Below are 17,077 nucleotides of genomic sequence, written 5' to 3'. Positions count from 1 at the left end.
TGCTGTTTCCTTATGAGCAAAACTCTCGGATTCTGCTGAACATGGCAGGAAGGCATTCAGTAATCCAGAGATGTGTGTATGTTGTGTTTTAATGGAAAAGTCACAAGAATTTATGTGTCTTTATGTCTCTGTAAAGAACAGAAGAATGTCTTTAATCCCAGCACTGGGGGGGGGGGGCAGAGACGAGCAGATCTCTGTGAGGTGAAGCCTAGGCTGGTCTACTAATGAGCTCCAAGAAAGCCAGGGCTATGCAGAGAAGCCCTGTCTCAGAAACAAACCAAAAGAACAAAAGAACTGAAAGAACACTGTGAGGCTGTCGGGCCAAGTACCCAGAAGGTTCCCAGAGGTCTGTTTTCTTCCTTTTCACTCTACATGCTCTGTCCTGTACTGAGCATATCTTATGCAACATTCTTCTGCTGGCAGGAAAGTGAGATGGCGGTACCCAAGCCTTCCAATCTAGTGAAAGTCATATCCAGCGAGTCCGTTCAGGGGGACCTGGGAATCATTAACACAGAGGACGAGATACTGGCTGAACCAGACATCCCAGGGCTTTGGACCAAAGACTACAAGTTATACCAGGTAACAGCTTTCCTGTCAGGTTCTTCACGTGGGGGTTGGGGGTAACCCTGAGCCACACTGATGTTCCAAATTCAGTTGCAATTGCCTGTCCTGTGCCTGAAACTGCCTCCTCCAAACTCTAGGTCCTTCTCCCTTTCCATAATCTCCAGGAGATGATGTAGCTGGGCGGTGGTCGCCCGCGGCTTTAACCCCAGCACTTGAGAGGCAGAGGCTGGCAGACCTCTGTGAGTTCAAGGCCAGCCTGGTGTACAAGTGAGTTCCAGAACAACCAAGGCTACACATAGAAACCCTGACTCAAAAAAAAACAGAGAGAGGAAGAGAGAGACAGACAGACAGAGACAGAGACACACAGAGAAAGGGACAGAGACACAGACACAGAAAGACACAGAGACACAGAGAAAGAGAGAGACAGACAGAGACACAGAGATACAGAAAGAGACAGACAGAGACAGAGACAGACAGACAGACACACACACACACAGAGAAAGCTAGGATGTGCATGATGATTCCAAACTTTTATTCCCATATTACTGCCTCAGTGGCCAGTCACACACTGCTGCACAGAGCTAGGAGCAATAGGGTGCTAAATGACTGCAGGGATGCCTTCTGTCACTCTGTTTTCTACCGAGAAAATATTTCTTTCTAAAAATTTATTTTATTTTTAAGTGTGTGTGTGTGTATGTGTGTAGACCAGAGGTGTCAGATTCCTTGGAGCTAGAATTACACAGTTGCAAGCTGCCAGGTATAGGTGCTGGGATACAAATTATGGTCTTCTGGAAGAGCAGTTACGGAGTCTTAACTACTGAGCCATCCCTCTTGCCCAGGGAAACATATTTCTATAAAAATCCATGAGTTCACACTTCCTTTAATGGCCCTTTTCAAGAAACCTGCTCACCCAGAATGCTGGTCCTCTGGATTACAGTTTACAAGAGGCACAGGCCCTAGGCCCAGCAGGATCCTCTCAGCTTCTGCAAACATTAGCTGACATCACTACCAGAGCAAAAGGATTTTATTTTCCTGCTCCTAGGGAAGCAGTGAAGAAAAAAAAGCTAGGTTAGCCATTCCATTTAAACCCAGCAGAAAGGTGGCAGGGCACAGGCAAGGGGCATGCACTGTCCACCCTGGAGAATCAGGGACAAACCCACGTGTGACATGGATGCCCAAGGCCTCAGGCTGAGCTCACACGATGTCAAAAGGAAAATTTTAGCCCATTTTGGATTGCAGCTTTTTCCAATTGCTCACGTTAGTTAGTGAGATTGCCTGATTTGGACTAAAATTGCCTCTCAAAAAAGCTGTCCTGCAGAATTCTCCAAAAATCTTTTGTTCTGATTCAACAGCCTAGAACAGCCCTTTCTGCTGTTACTTTTCAGAGAGTCTCACGTTTGTGGCTCTTCTCATTGGCCTTTCTCTCTTTCTGTGCCTGTGCCTTCCTCTCCCTCTCCCTCACTCTCTTTCTTCCTCTCTCCCTCTCCCTCCTCCATCTACCTTCCCCTCCCCTCCCCTTCTTTTCTTTTCTCCTCTTCCTCTTCCTCTTCTCTCTCTCCCTCCCCTCCTCTTCTCTCGCTCCCTCTCCCTCCTCTCTCCATCCACTTTTCCCTCCCCTCCCCTTCTTCTCTTCTTTCTTCTCCTCTCCTCCTCTTTCTTCTTCTTCCTCCTCCTCCTCCTCTTCCTCCTCCTCCTCCTCTTCTTCTTCCTCTCTCTCTCTCTCTCTCTCTCTCTCTCTCTCTCTCTCTCTCTCAGCTTGGGCCCTTCAGAGTAATTTCCTGGATGCTAAACCTTTTCTTGCCCTGCCAGGTTTGGGCCCTGCACTTTCTTCACTATCAGGCTTTGAGCAAGTGTGGACCTCTGTCTTTTTGAACCCAAGGTGGCCAAGGAGGACATGGACCGAAAACCTGTGGGTGGAACTAAGATGGACAAGGACATCCTGGCTCAGACTCTGGAGAAGCTGCGCAGCGGGGTGGTCCACAAGCAGGTGGTATCTGGGCGAGAGTTCAAGGGCCGCCCATTCAACAGCAAGCCCGACGTCATTCACTTCAAGGTGAGCCTTGAAGGATGGCCACGGAAGGAAGCCTTTCGTCCACTCTCCTGCCTCTGATGCTTTCTGTTCTCACTTTGGGAAATGAAGAGAAGTCTTCAGCTGTGGGGCTGGTACCCAAAGGCTGGGATGACAGCTTAGGGAGCAGGAAGGCCCTGGGCACTCCTTGGTAGGGGCTTGGGCTTCTGGGAAGTAATGTAACAGGATAATTATCTGTTAGGCCCCTTTTGCTTGACAAACCCTGCCTTCTCCTGAGGTGGCCCCAAGGACTCCAGCACCCACCAGCAGCTGGCTAGTATCAGCATTTACAGAAGGGTGGGCTAAGATATGCAGCTGATGTCTCTCCCACCCAACCATTCTCCTCATCAAACTCATCGTGCTGAGGAGGAAGTTCTTACAGGGTAGGCTCTTCACTGTCTCTCACAGACATTGAGGTGGGCATCACAATTCAAGGGGAGCCCTTTCCTACTTCAGGATCCTTAACCTCTCAGGAGTCAGCACCAGGGTCGACCCGTTGTCTCCTGCCCATCTTCTTGAAGCTTTCTGGGGGCTTGAAGTCATCAACTCCCCTTTTCTCTGCAGGACTTTGATATTGGCAAAGTATATAAGAAGAAGATCACGCTGATAAATGCTACCTACACAATCAACTATTGCAAGCTGGTGGGTGTGGAGGAGTACCTGAAGGACTTCATCCACATTGAGTGAGTGTGGCAGTCTGGCCGTGAGACTGTGGGCCAGGCTGCCTACAAGAGTCGGAGAGGTCACTGCTTTATCTCTTGATACTGAGGTCACAAATACCAGCTCAGTCCCCCGACCACATGACAAAGCCTTCTGCCAGGCTGCCCACACTCCACCATGTGTCAGTGTTGGCACTGTAGCGTCTCCTTGGCAGCCAGCACGCTTTCTTACTATGAAGATTCCCGGATTGCTTTTCTCTTTGTGCTGGTGTTTCAGTTTTCTCCTTTTTCTAAGACTCTTCTTGTGCATATATTTTCACTTCTATGCTGGCTTTTTAAGTGTTGTTCTGTGGTTTCCTTTAATGCTTGTTGCTTCTCCCATTCTCCCCATACCCCTCCAGTTTTCATTTCATTTTCAACAACACTTCTCTTTTGTTTCTCAGCATCTAACCTTCCTCTTTCATTCTTTCTTTTTCTTTTTCTTTTTGTTGTTTTTGAAACAGGGTCTTGCTCTATAGCCTAGGCTGACCTTGTACTCATCATGTAGTCCAGGCTGGTCTCAAACCTGCAATCCTCCTGCCTTGGCTCCCAAATAGCTGACACTACCAGTGTGTTGACTGTATCTATCTTATAGGCAGGTCTGCTCATAGCACAAGTCACCCACATCTGCTAGTGTGTGAGGTGCAATTTCCAAAGTGGGGATGCAATATAAATTGGGCCCCAGCTCATCTGCTCAGGGTCCCTTCTTCTCCCCTGCAGGGTATCCCCATGAGCTGCCCCTGTGGGGGTGTGGAGCTTCTCCATGAGCAGCACTGGCTGACAGCCCTGATAGGAACTTCCCACCCAGGAGGTGCTGTCCTCATTCTGAGAATGTACAGGTGTCCAGGTTGGGTGGTCACCAGCCACCACAGAGCCACCTTCCTAGGCCTGGATTGAAGATTTCTCCACACTTGAAGGCTGGCATTCATAAGCTGTCTTGTGATGTCTTTTGTTCTAGTGGTTGTGACTCTCTGGCAGGTTCCTCAGCTTCCCCTGGCTACACTAAGATCTCTGGCACTCAGTGCCCCGTAGCCCTACTGCAGCATACCTGGAAAGCTTAATTTAAAAACAAAAAAAAAAACTAGTTGTAGTTCTTGGAGGCTCATATCTTTGAGCAGAGCTAGAAATGTCTTATCCCTAGCCTGCAAATATCATCTGTTTCTGTTCCTCAGCTCTCCCCATGGCTTCCCCCCATTCCTCCCATGTGAAACCTTCCCTGTCCTTATGTCCCCAGCATGCTGGTCTCTCCGCTGTGTCCATGTGTAGATGTCCCCAGTGGGCTGGTCTCTCCGCTGTGTCTCACTGGCTGCAGAAGCTGCTGAGTATGCGTCTTGTTTCGGTACCATGTTTCTAAAAATGCCTAGTTCTTTTTCAGATGAGCAGGCATTTCTTAGCAGTGTCTTTTTCTTTCTTCCTGCCCGTAACTATCTGACTTTACTATTTTACCCACACGCTCCACTCAGTCACACAATAGTTTCAATAGTTTACTGTAAAAGTCCTTATACTCTGGCCCTGCTTCTCACTGGGTTAGTGCACAGCATCCCTCCTGTGCATATCCCTGGATTCCGACCTTCTCACCAGTTAGACTCCAGGGTGAGAGCCTTGGGAAGCCTCCTGTCTTTGCCACTCCAGTGTTGTGATTACAAGCACAAAAAAGCTTGTGGATTTTTCTTGAGTTCTGGGGATTGAACTCTGGTCCCTGTGTCTACATAGCAGGCAGTTTATTGACTAAGATATCTCTCTGGCACCCAGAGATGTGTTTTTATAGTTAGTTTTTGTGTACTTCCAAGCCAAACAAATTAGATAAAATTTAACATTGTGAAAATAGGCCTGATACAAGGAATTTTCTAGGAAGAGTCTTTCACTCACCCCGGATCAGCAGACTGGCGCCCATCTTATGGCCCTGCAGTTGAGGTTGTTTTGCTGGAGAGCTTCACTTATAGCCCTTCACTTCATGTTGCTGTTAGAACTCAGCATCCTTGATCCAAGGCCTGGCATATGTCCCCAGGGGGCCACACCCCACGGCATCCCTTCTTCTGGAGCTGACTTTTGGAGATGTACCTCACTCCCTGTGCGGGCTCACAGGACTGATATCTGAAGATTACCTGTGTCTCCTGCTCATCAGGAAATGGGGTCTGTGAGGAAGACCACAGAGCTGGAGCTTCTCATTAGCCAGGGCATCTAGGCAGAGGTGTGGTCTTAGCTGGGATAAAACAGCATGACCAAGAGCAAGATGGGGAGGAAAGGCTTTATTCAGCTTACACTTCCATGTCATAGTCCAATCATCAAAGGAAGTCAGGACAGGAACTCAAGCAGGGCAGGAACCTGAAGGCAGAAGCTGATGCAGAGGCCATGGAGGGGTGCTGCTTACTGCTTTACTCATGATAGCTTGCTCAGCCTGCTTTCTTAATGAAACTAGGACCATCAGCCCAGGGGTGATGCCACCCGTAATGAGCTGGAGCATCCCCACATCAGTCACTAATTAATAAAATGCTGGACAGGCTTGCCTATGGCCAGATCTTATGAAGGCATTTTCTCAATTGAGGTTCCCTTCTCTCAAATAACTCTAGCCCATGTTGATTTGCAAAAACGAGCCAGCACAGGTATGGTACCTGGAACAGAAAGAGAGAAGGGAATCCAAGAGGCTGAGCTGAGTATGCAGTGGGCTTCCCCTTTCCACAGTGACCTGGCGACTTATGTGCTGTGAATTCCTGTTCCTGCAGCTTTGACCCCCCTGGTCCCATGTCAGCCGGTATGTCCTGTGAAGTTCTTGTCACCTTCAAACCTATGGTAAGTCACAGGGTCACACAGGGGTGCTGGTTTTTTCTGGCTTAACAATGACAACAATTCCATATCATTCTGTAATGCCAGTGGAATAAAGCTTGCCAGGTTTGGGGGCTGGAGAGATGGCTCAGAGGTTAAGAGCACTGGCTGCGCTTCCAGAGGTCCTGAGTTCAATTCCCAGCAACCACATGCTGGCTCACAACCATCTGTAATGAGATCTGGTGCCCTCTTCTGGTGTGAAGGCACATATGCAGATAGTGTATACATAATAAATAAATAAATTAAAAAAAAAAAAAAAGCTTGCCAGGTTTGATCTTACTGTCTGACTTTCAGTGGGCTGTGAAGTGTTTTTCTTCAGGGTGTGCTCATGTGGGGTACTTTAGAGCTCTTCCTTGGGTCCCATGAGGCAAATGGCGAGCAGGTCCAGGCCATGGTTATACAGATGAAGCCTATGTCTCATCATAGAGGTTTATGGTGACTGGGATTGTTTTGTTCTTCTTCTTTTTTTTTTTTTTTTTTTTTTTTTTAGATAAATAAAGATCTGGAAGGAAATGTTTCATTTTTGGCTCAGACTGGCGAATTTTCTATTCCACTGAAATGTTCAACAAAAAAATGTTCTGTAAGTTTAAGTTTGCTGAATGTGTCTTCAAGGTGAGGGCATGAGGTCAGAGCTCCACCACAGACCTCAGTCCAGTGGCATTTCGCTCAGACTCCAACCTGGGCCTGGGCTTTTGTAAATGAAAGAGGAGCGTTAGGCTATGTATTATTTATTATTGGCCCTAAGATTATCACAGCAGTATTATTTAATCCACTATCACAAATAATAAGACACAGACACCCGTTAGATTTTGTAATTGCCTTGTTTACCTTGGGCCAGGCAGATATTTCACCTACACTGTCTCAATAACCTCACAATGTCCCAGCCCCCATCCAATACCATTCATCTTAATCCTCGTCATCTGGTCCACCTTCCATCTATAATCCCATACTACTTGCTTGTATTTTTCATCTGGGCCTTTTCATGCCATTATTGGAGTCCTTCCTCCCAGCCCACATGGTTCCTTCTCCATGCTAACCCATCGTGGCATCTTCCTTCTTCCTCTCTTCCTGTCCATCGTTGCCTTGCTCAGGGATAGGCCGTTTAATTAACCAATCAGATATGTCTTAGGCAGGTTTACAAAATAAGGGTAGGTATAACCAGATCTTGAGAGGCAGTAACGTGCACCCAACCAGCCTCCCAACAATTCTGAAAAAGTGAGTAACCACACCAGAGTTAGAAATTTCTAGACAAACCCTGCTCTGTATGGGGTCCCTTCGGAGAGGCCCACAGTGCAGAGGGGAATGTCGGAATTTCACTACGTAAACTCTCGCTGTCCTTGAATTCACTGTGTAGACCAGGCTGGCCTCAGCCTCAAAGAAGTGCACCTGTCTTTGCCTCCTGCGTGCAGGGGTTAAAGATGTGCACCACTGCACGCACCACTGCCACTACGTGGACATTGCATGCATGCACTATTTTTACTGTGAGTAAATTTTCAAACAATGAAAAACAGAAGCATGCAGTGAGTTTCCACAAACCATCTATATCTGATAGTTTTTAAAGCTGGCACAGCAGCTTCATCTATACACAATTTGTTGTGGAAACTACTTCAAAGTAAATTGCCAATATCAGACTCAACACTCTTTAAAAATGTTGGCATCTAGGACCTGGAGAGATGATTCAGTGGTTAAGAGCACCTTCTGCTCTTCCAGAGGTCCTGAGTTCAATCCCCAGCACCCACATGGTGGCTCACAGCCATCCATACTGGGATCTGGTGCCCTCTTCTGGCCTGCAGGTGTATGTGCAGATGTGCACGCAGACAAGTTGGGAGCTATTTTTGGGGAGCCAGTGCTATGTGCCTCACATGTCCCACACTCACGCCTACTGTTGTTACAAGTTACTGCCACAGACACTGAGGTTCACCTAGACAAGAGCTTCTCCAGGGAAGATCTAGGATGGGCTGCAAAAGCAGTAAGAACTCTGTCTCACCAGGGGGAATGGCAGCCCTATGCAGTCATCTGTAGCAGGCACAAGCGGCCTCTCTGGCCTGAATCTGGACTATTCTGTTTTATACATTGGTCTGCTTGTGTTAGTGGCCATTGTCATGCCTCTGGATAAAGGCATTGCAGGTACAGGCCTGGCTTTAGATTCAGTGTTGCAAAACCGCCCTGTGAGAGATGGCTGTTTGTGGAGCCATGGTGCTGCCCAGGCATGGCACTCTTAGCTTGAGCAAAGAGCGTCTGTGGCCTGTCCCCACAGAGGGCATGAATGACACAATCCCACTCTGGAAAGCAATACTTTCCAGGTGCTGTATCTTCAGCACAGCTTACCTCAGCCAGGATGATAGCTACTAGCTTGTTCACTACTCCCTGACCATCCTGCCTTCTCTCTTTCAATCAACTCTCAGTCCAGGAGCTGCTGGCTTGACTTTTAAAAGTAGACGCAGGATCCCCAAACTATTCTGGTCACTTGAGGACTCTGTGACCTAAGTGGGCTGTGACCCTGACCTCTCGTGTACCAATGCTCATGACCCCCCCCTCCCCGCCTGTCCTGTGTGCAGTCAAGCGCAGGCTCCCTGTGAAGGAGAAGTCACGTTTCCCCTGGCATCTTGGGACTTCTCCTGCGGGACATTGGGACCCTCTGGGCCATGACCCCTGCAGGGACCTACACTCCCTTGGTCACTGTGGATCCAGCCGACCTAGTGGCCACCCTTACACTTGTGTTCTTTGGCAGCTGTCCCTCGACAAGGAGCTCATTGACTTTGGGAGCTACGTCGTGGGTGAGACCACATCCAGGATCATCACACTGTCCAATGTTGGGGGCCTGGGCACCAGGTTCAAGTTTCTCCTCGATTCTGAGTTATTTGACATGGATGAGTCCCAACCAGTTAAGAATATAGTGAGTTCCCTGCCAGCTGCTGACCAGCAGCCATAGTTCCCATGGGTGTCTGTGGCCCTGCTTAGCCAAGGGCAGGGTGGGAGCCTCTCAGCCAAGTGAACAACCTCAAGTGTGTTAAAATAGGTGAGCACATGGTGGGGGTGGGACTGAGAGGAAAATGTCAGGATAGCCTCACATTAGGGAGGGGAAAAATGTCCAGTGCCGATGAGGAGGACACATGCAGTCTGGCCTTGGGGACAATGGCAGCAGAGGGTTTCCTTTAAGATGTGTGGTATACATTGACTAGGAGTACAGGGTGGGGGCTCCCAGAAAGGGCAAGAGTCCAATCAGACAGCTCCATGAGAGACCATGGCTGCCTTCCCAACGCATAAAAAGAGCCTTTTTTTCTTTTCTGAGAAGACTGTGCAGGGGCCACAGGGAGGGGCAGCAGCCTCAGGGTTCTACTAAAAAACTGGACTCACCAGGCTCATGGGTATGCAGATCATTTGCGGAGGAGAGGTGCCTTTTCTTGCACGCTTCTAGAGTATCTGGACATTGTCATAAGATGCATGGAGCAATCCTTTTGGCTCTGTTCGGGTGCCCCAAGAAGAATCTCAGCCAAGAGAGGGCAGGACCGGCAGGGCACCTGTGGCCAAAGCAGGTTGGATGGCAGCTATGTGGGGGTGGGGAGAAATGGCTGCAGTCAGAATCAGGGAGCAAGGCGAGTAGAGCGGGAGAGGAAGAGCGGGGCTTGTTTTGGGCAGGTGGGTGGCTTGCTTAGGAGGCGTCCAGGAGCTCCGCCTCCAACTGTCTACACAGACAGGATATCAGCTCACCCAGGCTAGAGCAGGGCCAGCCTGAGCTTCCTTTCAGAGCAGCGTGTTCACCTACGAGGAGAGAAGTCTCTACGAGAAGATTATTCACAGTATCTCTGAGCAGCAGTTTGACATTGACGGGTCTTCCCTAATGGACATGCAGAGCCGTAAAGAGTCGGAGAGAGTAGATGGTAAGGGTGGTGGAGCTGGGGAGTGGGTAGAAGGTACCAACCTCCAGCTTCCTGTGCTGACCCCTGAGCCAGCCAGGACTCGCCTCCGGATTTCAGGTCTTGAGAGGCCCAGAGAGCCAGAGACTGCCAGGTCTGTGGCCTAGGTGACGCTCAGGAGGGCCACAAGTGTAGTTTTCTCAGGGCTTTGTTTGTGGGTGGTCGAACATAAACACTCAGACACACGAATATGCACTGGTTATGATGTGCATTGAAATTCTCCTCGTGTGGAAACTGACAGAATCCACAGAAGCGCCAGCTCTGGACAGCCAGGCGGGTCACACGTGTGCAGGTGTAGGGCCCTGGGGGCTCTGCCTGGGAGACAGGCCCTGCGGTTGCCAGTGTTTATCAGGCCCTCAGGCCCTGAGCTTGATGAGGGGTCTTGCTTCAGAGACCAGCTGCAGAGAAGTATTAATGATACACAAGGACAGTTTTAAAACTGAGCAATCCGAGTGCCAAGCTGGAAAAACACACACCTTGTCAGGCGTCGGTCAGTCCCGAAGTGCAGCCTGTTCTCTGCCCCAAGTGTCCTCACCATTTCCCTGGGTTCTCTCTCTCTCTCTCTCTCTCTCTCTCTCTCTTTTACTTTTTTAATACAGAGTTTCTCTGTGTATCCCCGGCTGTCCTGGAGCTCATACTGTAGACCAGGCTGGCCTCAAACTCAGAGATCCGACTGCCTCTGGGTCCTGAGTGCTGGGATTAAGGTGTGAGTCCCCACTGCCAAGCTGTAGTTTTTATTTTAAATTTCCAAACTTACCATTTCTTTGGGTTGTGTGTGCATGTGCCTTTTCAGCCATTTTTCTCTGTGCCAATGCCACACAAATGTGAGACATGTCTTACATTTGCGTCAGTAGTCCAGTTCAAATTTTAAGAAAGTTGAGCTCCTGTCAGTTTACACTGATCCAAGTTGTACTCATTTCAAGGAATTCTCACTGGAGCTTTAGGGCCGCAAGCGTTTAAAACCCATATGTCTCTAGCAGATTATCCTTAGCTTTCCCAGTCTCCACCAAAGCTGGCCTGTATTCTCACAGTATCTCCATGTAGCTAGATTACTTGTCCATATTCTGTATGAGCAATGACCCTACCATTGCAATCACTTTCTTCTTAAATGCATTCAGTAGGTTATTTTTATAATTTTCATCAGCAATCCCTAGAGGGTCTTCCTGCTCCCTCTCTGTTGAATTTTTATATGGGTAGAATTCTCATTCCCAGTAGGAAAAAGGTCATCAACCTTACCTGGATCAGCAAAGAGGTCAAAGAATGGAGGGCTAGATAGTGAATGTACTTCCTGTATGGAAACTGTGTGCAGACAGTGGGGACAGAGGCACCAAGGGAGAGGCAGCTGGATTCTTAGCAGTGGCTCATTCAAATTAGCTTTTGTGTGAGGCACAGAGCAGGGACTGAGTTGCAGTCTGTATGAAGGTAGCATCTTTTTCTTGACACTTTCACTGAAATGTATGTTTAGGCTGGGCATGGTGGCACACACCTTTAATCCTAGCACTTGGGAGGCAGAGGCCCATGGATCTCAAAGTTCAAGGCCAGCCTGGTCTACAGAGCAAGTTCCAGGACAGGCAGAGCTACACGAGAGACCCTGTCTCAGGAGAGAGAGACTGAGAGAGAGAGAGAGAGCCAAGGGGAGAAACCTGGCATGAATGTGTCATCAGTTTGGAAATGATATATTGGTATATTGAGTCTTCAGCCCAAAAAGGATGTGACCCAGGGAGCTGATTCATCTTTCCCTTTCCTTAGCTTCAGAATTTGCATAAGGAAGTCTTAGGCGTTTTTAGTTTATTCAATGTGATAATCTGACTTTTTCCCCCAGACTGATTATTGATATAGGTTTGTTTGCCTTCTAGAAACAGAGATTACAGCTGTGTCCAGTGTCATGACCACGATTCCCAAAGAGGAGCAGGCAGAGATCACACTGGGGAAGGTCAGTCCACCTGACCTACCAAACCTTGGCTTCCTCCAGCCCAAGACACAGCCTCTGTACACACTAGCCTCCCTGCTCTCAGGGGCTCTTTCGTCTGTAAGGGCCAGACTAAACCCACAGTCTCCAGGCACCTGTTGTTTTCACTCGTACCAAGGTGTCCCCTCCCCGTGTAGAGAGCAGCAGGCCCAGTTTCCTATATGTGGTCCAGCTTAGAGAGGACACCAACAATGAAGACTGCTAGCTGAAATCACACGAACTAGAGGAAGAAGATTCAGAGAAATGTTCAGGCTGCCTTTCTTGTCCCACCCCTAGTAGACTGAGTCAGGAATGGAATCTTCGAAACTCCAGGGCTCGAAGGTGGGTGAGGTGGTAGAGACTGTGTATCCTGTACACAAAATATTACATGCAGCCAGGTTCTACCAAGCTCTTCATGCTTCTCATGCTAGCGAAAGGCCCGCCTGGCCACTGCCCAGGAGGCTGAGTGTCTTTGGAAAGCCACAGGTAGCTCACTGCCTGTAGCCCCCAACTCCCCCTTTGCTGGGACCCCAGCGCAGGAAGCACTCAGGATCAAGGCCAGCCTTAGAAGCTGTTTGTGACCAAATAGACACCCCAAGGACATGGGCCTGCTCCCACCAAGCCCTGTGGTGGCAGCAAGCAAAATGGCTAGCAGGAAAGACCCTAATGGAAACCACGATGCCTGCGTTCTGACCCCATGGCTCCTCTTCTCACACAGATAAGAGAGGGGGAACTCGGCCCCTTCAGCTCCATCAAAGTACCCATTATCTTCAGCCCAGTTATCCCAGGAGAGGTCCAGACGAAGTTCAAGGTCATATTTAAGAATTCACAGTGTCCAACGGTGAGTACTCCTGTGACTTGACGTGACTGAGCCTCCACAGCCACATCAGACAGCTGCTCTTGCTGGAGTCATGGGCCATACAAATGGTGACACCTTAGCTAGCAAACACGCGTGTGCACATCAGTGTTCTGACATCTGTCTCTGCTTTTTTTCCCTCTCTGTCTCTCTCCTTTCTTGCCCCCTCTTTTTTTTTTTACAGTGTTGGAGCTACAACTCAGAACCTTGAGCAAGTGACAATGGGCCTTACTTCAAGCTCCAGTCTATACTCTTTTTTTTTTTCTTAAGTTTTTCATGTGTTTGGTATGCATGCTTGTGTATGAGTGTTCACATGTGTGGAGACACACGTGTGTACAAATGTGTGTACACGTTTGTGTACAGAAGCCAGAGGTTGACCCTGGGAACCTTCCTCAATCTCTATCCACTTTATATTTTGAGGAAAGGTCTCTGTCGCTGGAACAGAGCTCATTGATTCAGCTAGCTGGCTAGTTAGCTTGCTCAAGAAATCCCTTATCATCTTCTGTGTCCTGGGATTACAGAAGGGCCACCATGCCCATGGGCTTTTATGTGAGTACTGGGAACCCCAACTCCGGTCCAGCTGCTTACACAGCAAGTACTTTTAACTGTTGAGCCATCTCCCTAACCCTACCCCAACTCTTAATTATTAGAAATGTCTTTCTTCATTTATAATCTTTATAACCTTACTAAATTATGATCAGAGAATATGATCGCTGGGTGAATATTAATTTCCCAAGGATGGGTAAAGAAGCATGTTCCGGGAGAGATGGTCAGTGGTTAAAAGCATTGGCTGTTCCTACAGATGGCCAGGGTTTGATTCCCAGCCCCCACTCTCTAGTTCCAGGGTGTCTGACATCCTCTGTGGTCTCCATAGACAGAGCATATACATGGTGCACAGACATGCATGCCAAAAAAACACTCATACAAATAAAATAAGAACCAAAGTTAAGCCAGGCAGTGGGGTTGCATGTCACTTGAAAGGCAGAGGCAGGCAGATCTCTGTGAGTTTGAGGCCAGCCTGGTCTACAGAGTTTGTCCAGGACAGCCAGGGCTACTGAACAACACTCTACTGAATGACTTAGACTGGGTCAAGCAGAAAGAAAGAAAGAAACTAGAGACTGCACAACATACCCAAACTTATGAGACAATGAAAGCGGTGCTAAGAGGAAAGTTCCTAGCACTAAGTGTCTTCATGAAGAACCAGCAGAGGTCTCGTACTAACAGTGAACAGCACACCTGAAAGAAGCAAACATACCCAAGAGGAGTGGATGGCAAGAGATAAAATGAGGGCTAACCAAACAAAAGAACAGTACAAAGAATCAGTGAAACAAAGAGCTGGTTCTTCCAGAAAATCAACAAGATAGACAAAGCCTTATCCAAACTAACTTAAAAGATAGAAAATATCCCAAATCAACAAAGTCAGCGACACTGAGGAATCATTAGGTCATACTTGAAAAACCTGTACTCAACAAAATTGGAAAATCTAAAAGAAATGGATCATTTTCTCAATACATACCATTTACCAACGTTAAATCAAGGTCAGATAAACAATTAAATAGATTGATGACCCCTAGGGAAATAGAAGCAGTCATTGAAAGTCTCCCAACTGAAAAAAGCTGAGGGCCAGATGGTTTTAGCACAAAAGTCTACCAGACTTTCAAAGAAGAGCTAATGCCAGTACTCCCCAAATTATTCTACAAAACAGAAACAGAAGGAGCACTGCCAAACTTATTTAATGAGACCACAGTCACACTGATACCCAAACCACACAAAGATCCAACAAGGAAAGAGCATTACAGACCAATTTCTCCCATGAACATGGATTTGAAAATACTTTATGAAATACTCAAACTGAATCCAGGGACGCATCAAAATAATGATCCGTCATGGTCAGGGATGCAGGGTTGGTCCAACGTATGAGAATCCGTCAATGTGATCCACTATATAAACAAACTAAAAGAAAAAATATCATCATCTCACTAGATACAGAAAAGGTCATTGACATAATCCAGCACCCCTTCATGATAAAAATTCTGGAGAGATCGGAGATACAAGGGATATACCTAAACACAACAAAGGCAACGTACAGCAAGCCAATATCCAACATCAAATTAAATGGAGAGAAACTTAAAGCAATTCCACTGAAATCATGGACAAGACAAGGCTGCCCACTCTCTCCATATCTATTCAATATAGGACTTAAAGTCCTAGCTAGAGCAATGAAACAACTAAAGGAGATCAAGGGGATACAAACTGGAAAGGAAGAAGTCAAAGTATTTGACTTCATATCATCATTCACAGATGATATGATAGTATAGATGGGTGACCCCAAAAGTTCTACCAGATAACTCTCAGCTGATAAACACTTTCAACAAAGTGTCTAGATACAAGATTAACTCAAAAACAAACAAAACAGTAGCCCTCTTATTTACAAATGACAAACAGGCTGAGAAAGAAATCAGGGGAACAACACCCTTCACAATAACCACAAATAATCTAAACTGTCTTAGTGGAACTCAAACCAAGAAAATGAAAGACCTGCATGACAGTAACTTCAAGATATCAGAAAAAGGAAAGACAGCCCATGCTCATGGATCAAGAAAATTAACATACTAAAAATAGTCATTCTACCAAAAGCAATTTACAGACTCAATGCAATCCTTATCAAAATTCCAACCCAACTCTTCACAGACCTTGAACTCAACTTCATATGGGAAAAAAGAAAAAAAAAAGAAAAGAAACCAGATAGCTAAAACAATCCTATACAATAAAAGAACTTATAGAGGTATCACCATCCCAGATTTCAAGCTGTAATACAGAGCTCAGGTAATAAAAATCAAATGGTATTGGCATAAAAACAGACAGATTGATCAATGGAATTTAATTAAAGACCAAGGCATACACCTACACACTTAGGGACACCTGATTTTTTATAAAGAAGCCAGAAATATAAATGGAAAAATAAAGCATCTTCAACAAATGGTGCTGGTCTAACTGGATATTGGTATGTGAAAGAATGCAAATAGATCCATATCTATCACCCTGCACAAAACTCAAGTGCAAGTGGATCAAAGACCTCAACATAAAACCAGAGACACTAAACCTGTTAGAAGAAAAAGTGGGAAAGAGCCTGAACACACTGGCACAGGAGACAATTTCCTGAACAGACTACCAACAGCACAGGTGCTAAGATCAGCAGTTAATAAATGGGACCTCATGAAACTGAAAAGCTTCTGTAAAACAAAGGACGCTGTCAATAAGACAAAATGGCAGCCTACAAAATGGGGAAAGATTTTCCAAATCTATATCTGACAGATAGCTAATAATGAAATACATATAAAGAACTTGAGAAACTAGACATTAACAAACCAAATAATCCAATTTAAAAATGGGTACAGATCTAAACAGAGAATTCTCAACAGAAGAGTCTCAAATGGCCAAGAAACACTTAAATGCTTAATATCCTTAGCTATCAGGATACAAATCAAATGACTTTAAGATTCCATCTTACCTTGTCATAATGGCTAATTTCAATAACACAAGTGACAGCTCATGCTGGAGAGGATGTGGAGCAAGGGAAACCCTCTTCCATTGCTGGTGGGAGTGCAAACTTGTACAACCACTTTGGAAAACGATCTGGTGGTTTCTCAGAAAATTGCAAATCAATCTACCTCAATACCCAGCTATACCACTCCTGGGCATAAACCCAAAGGCTGTTCCATCCTTCCACATGGACAGTTGCTTAACTATATTCATAGTGGCTTTATTCATAATAGGCAGAAACTGGAAGCAACCTAAATGTCCCTTAACCAAAGAATGGATAAAGAAAATTATGGTACATTTACACAATGGAGTATTAGTTGGCTGTTGAAAAAAATGACATCATGAAATTTACAGGCAAATGGATGGAACAAAAAAAAAAAAAAAAACATGCTGAGTGAGATAACCCAGTCCCAGAATGACAAACATGATATTCACTCATAAGTGGATATTAGCTGTAAAGTAAACGGTAACCATGCCAAAATCCACAGACCTAGAAAGGCTAAGTAACAAGGAGAGCTCAGGGGAGGGGGCTCAAGCATCTCCCTGGGAAGGGGAAATAGACTAGATTTCAAGGGTGGACTAAAGACGAGGGTGGGGGGAGCAGGAGGGGTCAGGTGGTTGGGGAGGGGGAAGAGAATACTGGGATAGCGGGAGAGACCG

General features: G+C 46.6%; 1 protein-coding gene across 1 annotated transcript in view; it reads left to right on the top strand.

Annotated features, from left to right (window-relative positions):
• The window catches only part of Cfap74 (cilia and flagella associated protein 74), a 56,910-nt gene that overhangs the window by 16,009 nt on the left and 23,824 nt on the right, over nt 1–17,077 (top strand). Inside the window, exons 12-20 of the mRNA XM_060378914.1 lie at nt 424–579; nt 2,444–2,617; nt 3,197–3,315; nt 6,054–6,120; nt 6,644–6,733; nt 8,885–9,049; nt 9,902–10,034; nt 11,927–12,003; nt 12,737–12,859. Coding sequence (XP_060234897.1) covers nt 424–579; nt 2,444–2,617; nt 3,197–3,315; nt 6,054–6,120; nt 6,644–6,733; nt 8,885–9,049; nt 9,902–10,034; nt 11,927–12,003; nt 12,737–12,859 — 1,104 coding nt within the window. The remainder of the gene's footprint in view (nt 1–423; nt 580–2,443; nt 2,618–3,196; nt 3,316–6,053; nt 6,121–6,643; nt 6,734–8,884; nt 9,050–9,901; nt 10,035–11,926; nt 12,004–12,736; nt 12,860–17,077) is intronic.

This window comes from Meriones unguiculatus, chromosome 3 (genome assembly GCF_030254825.1).
Source record: "Meriones unguiculatus strain TT.TT164.6M chromosome 3, Bangor_MerUng_6.1, whole genome shotgun sequence".
Lineage (NCBI taxonomy): Eukaryota > Metazoa > Chordata > Mammalia > Rodentia > Muridae > Meriones > Meriones unguiculatus.
This window is presented reverse-complemented; position numbering and strand designations above follow the sequence as displayed.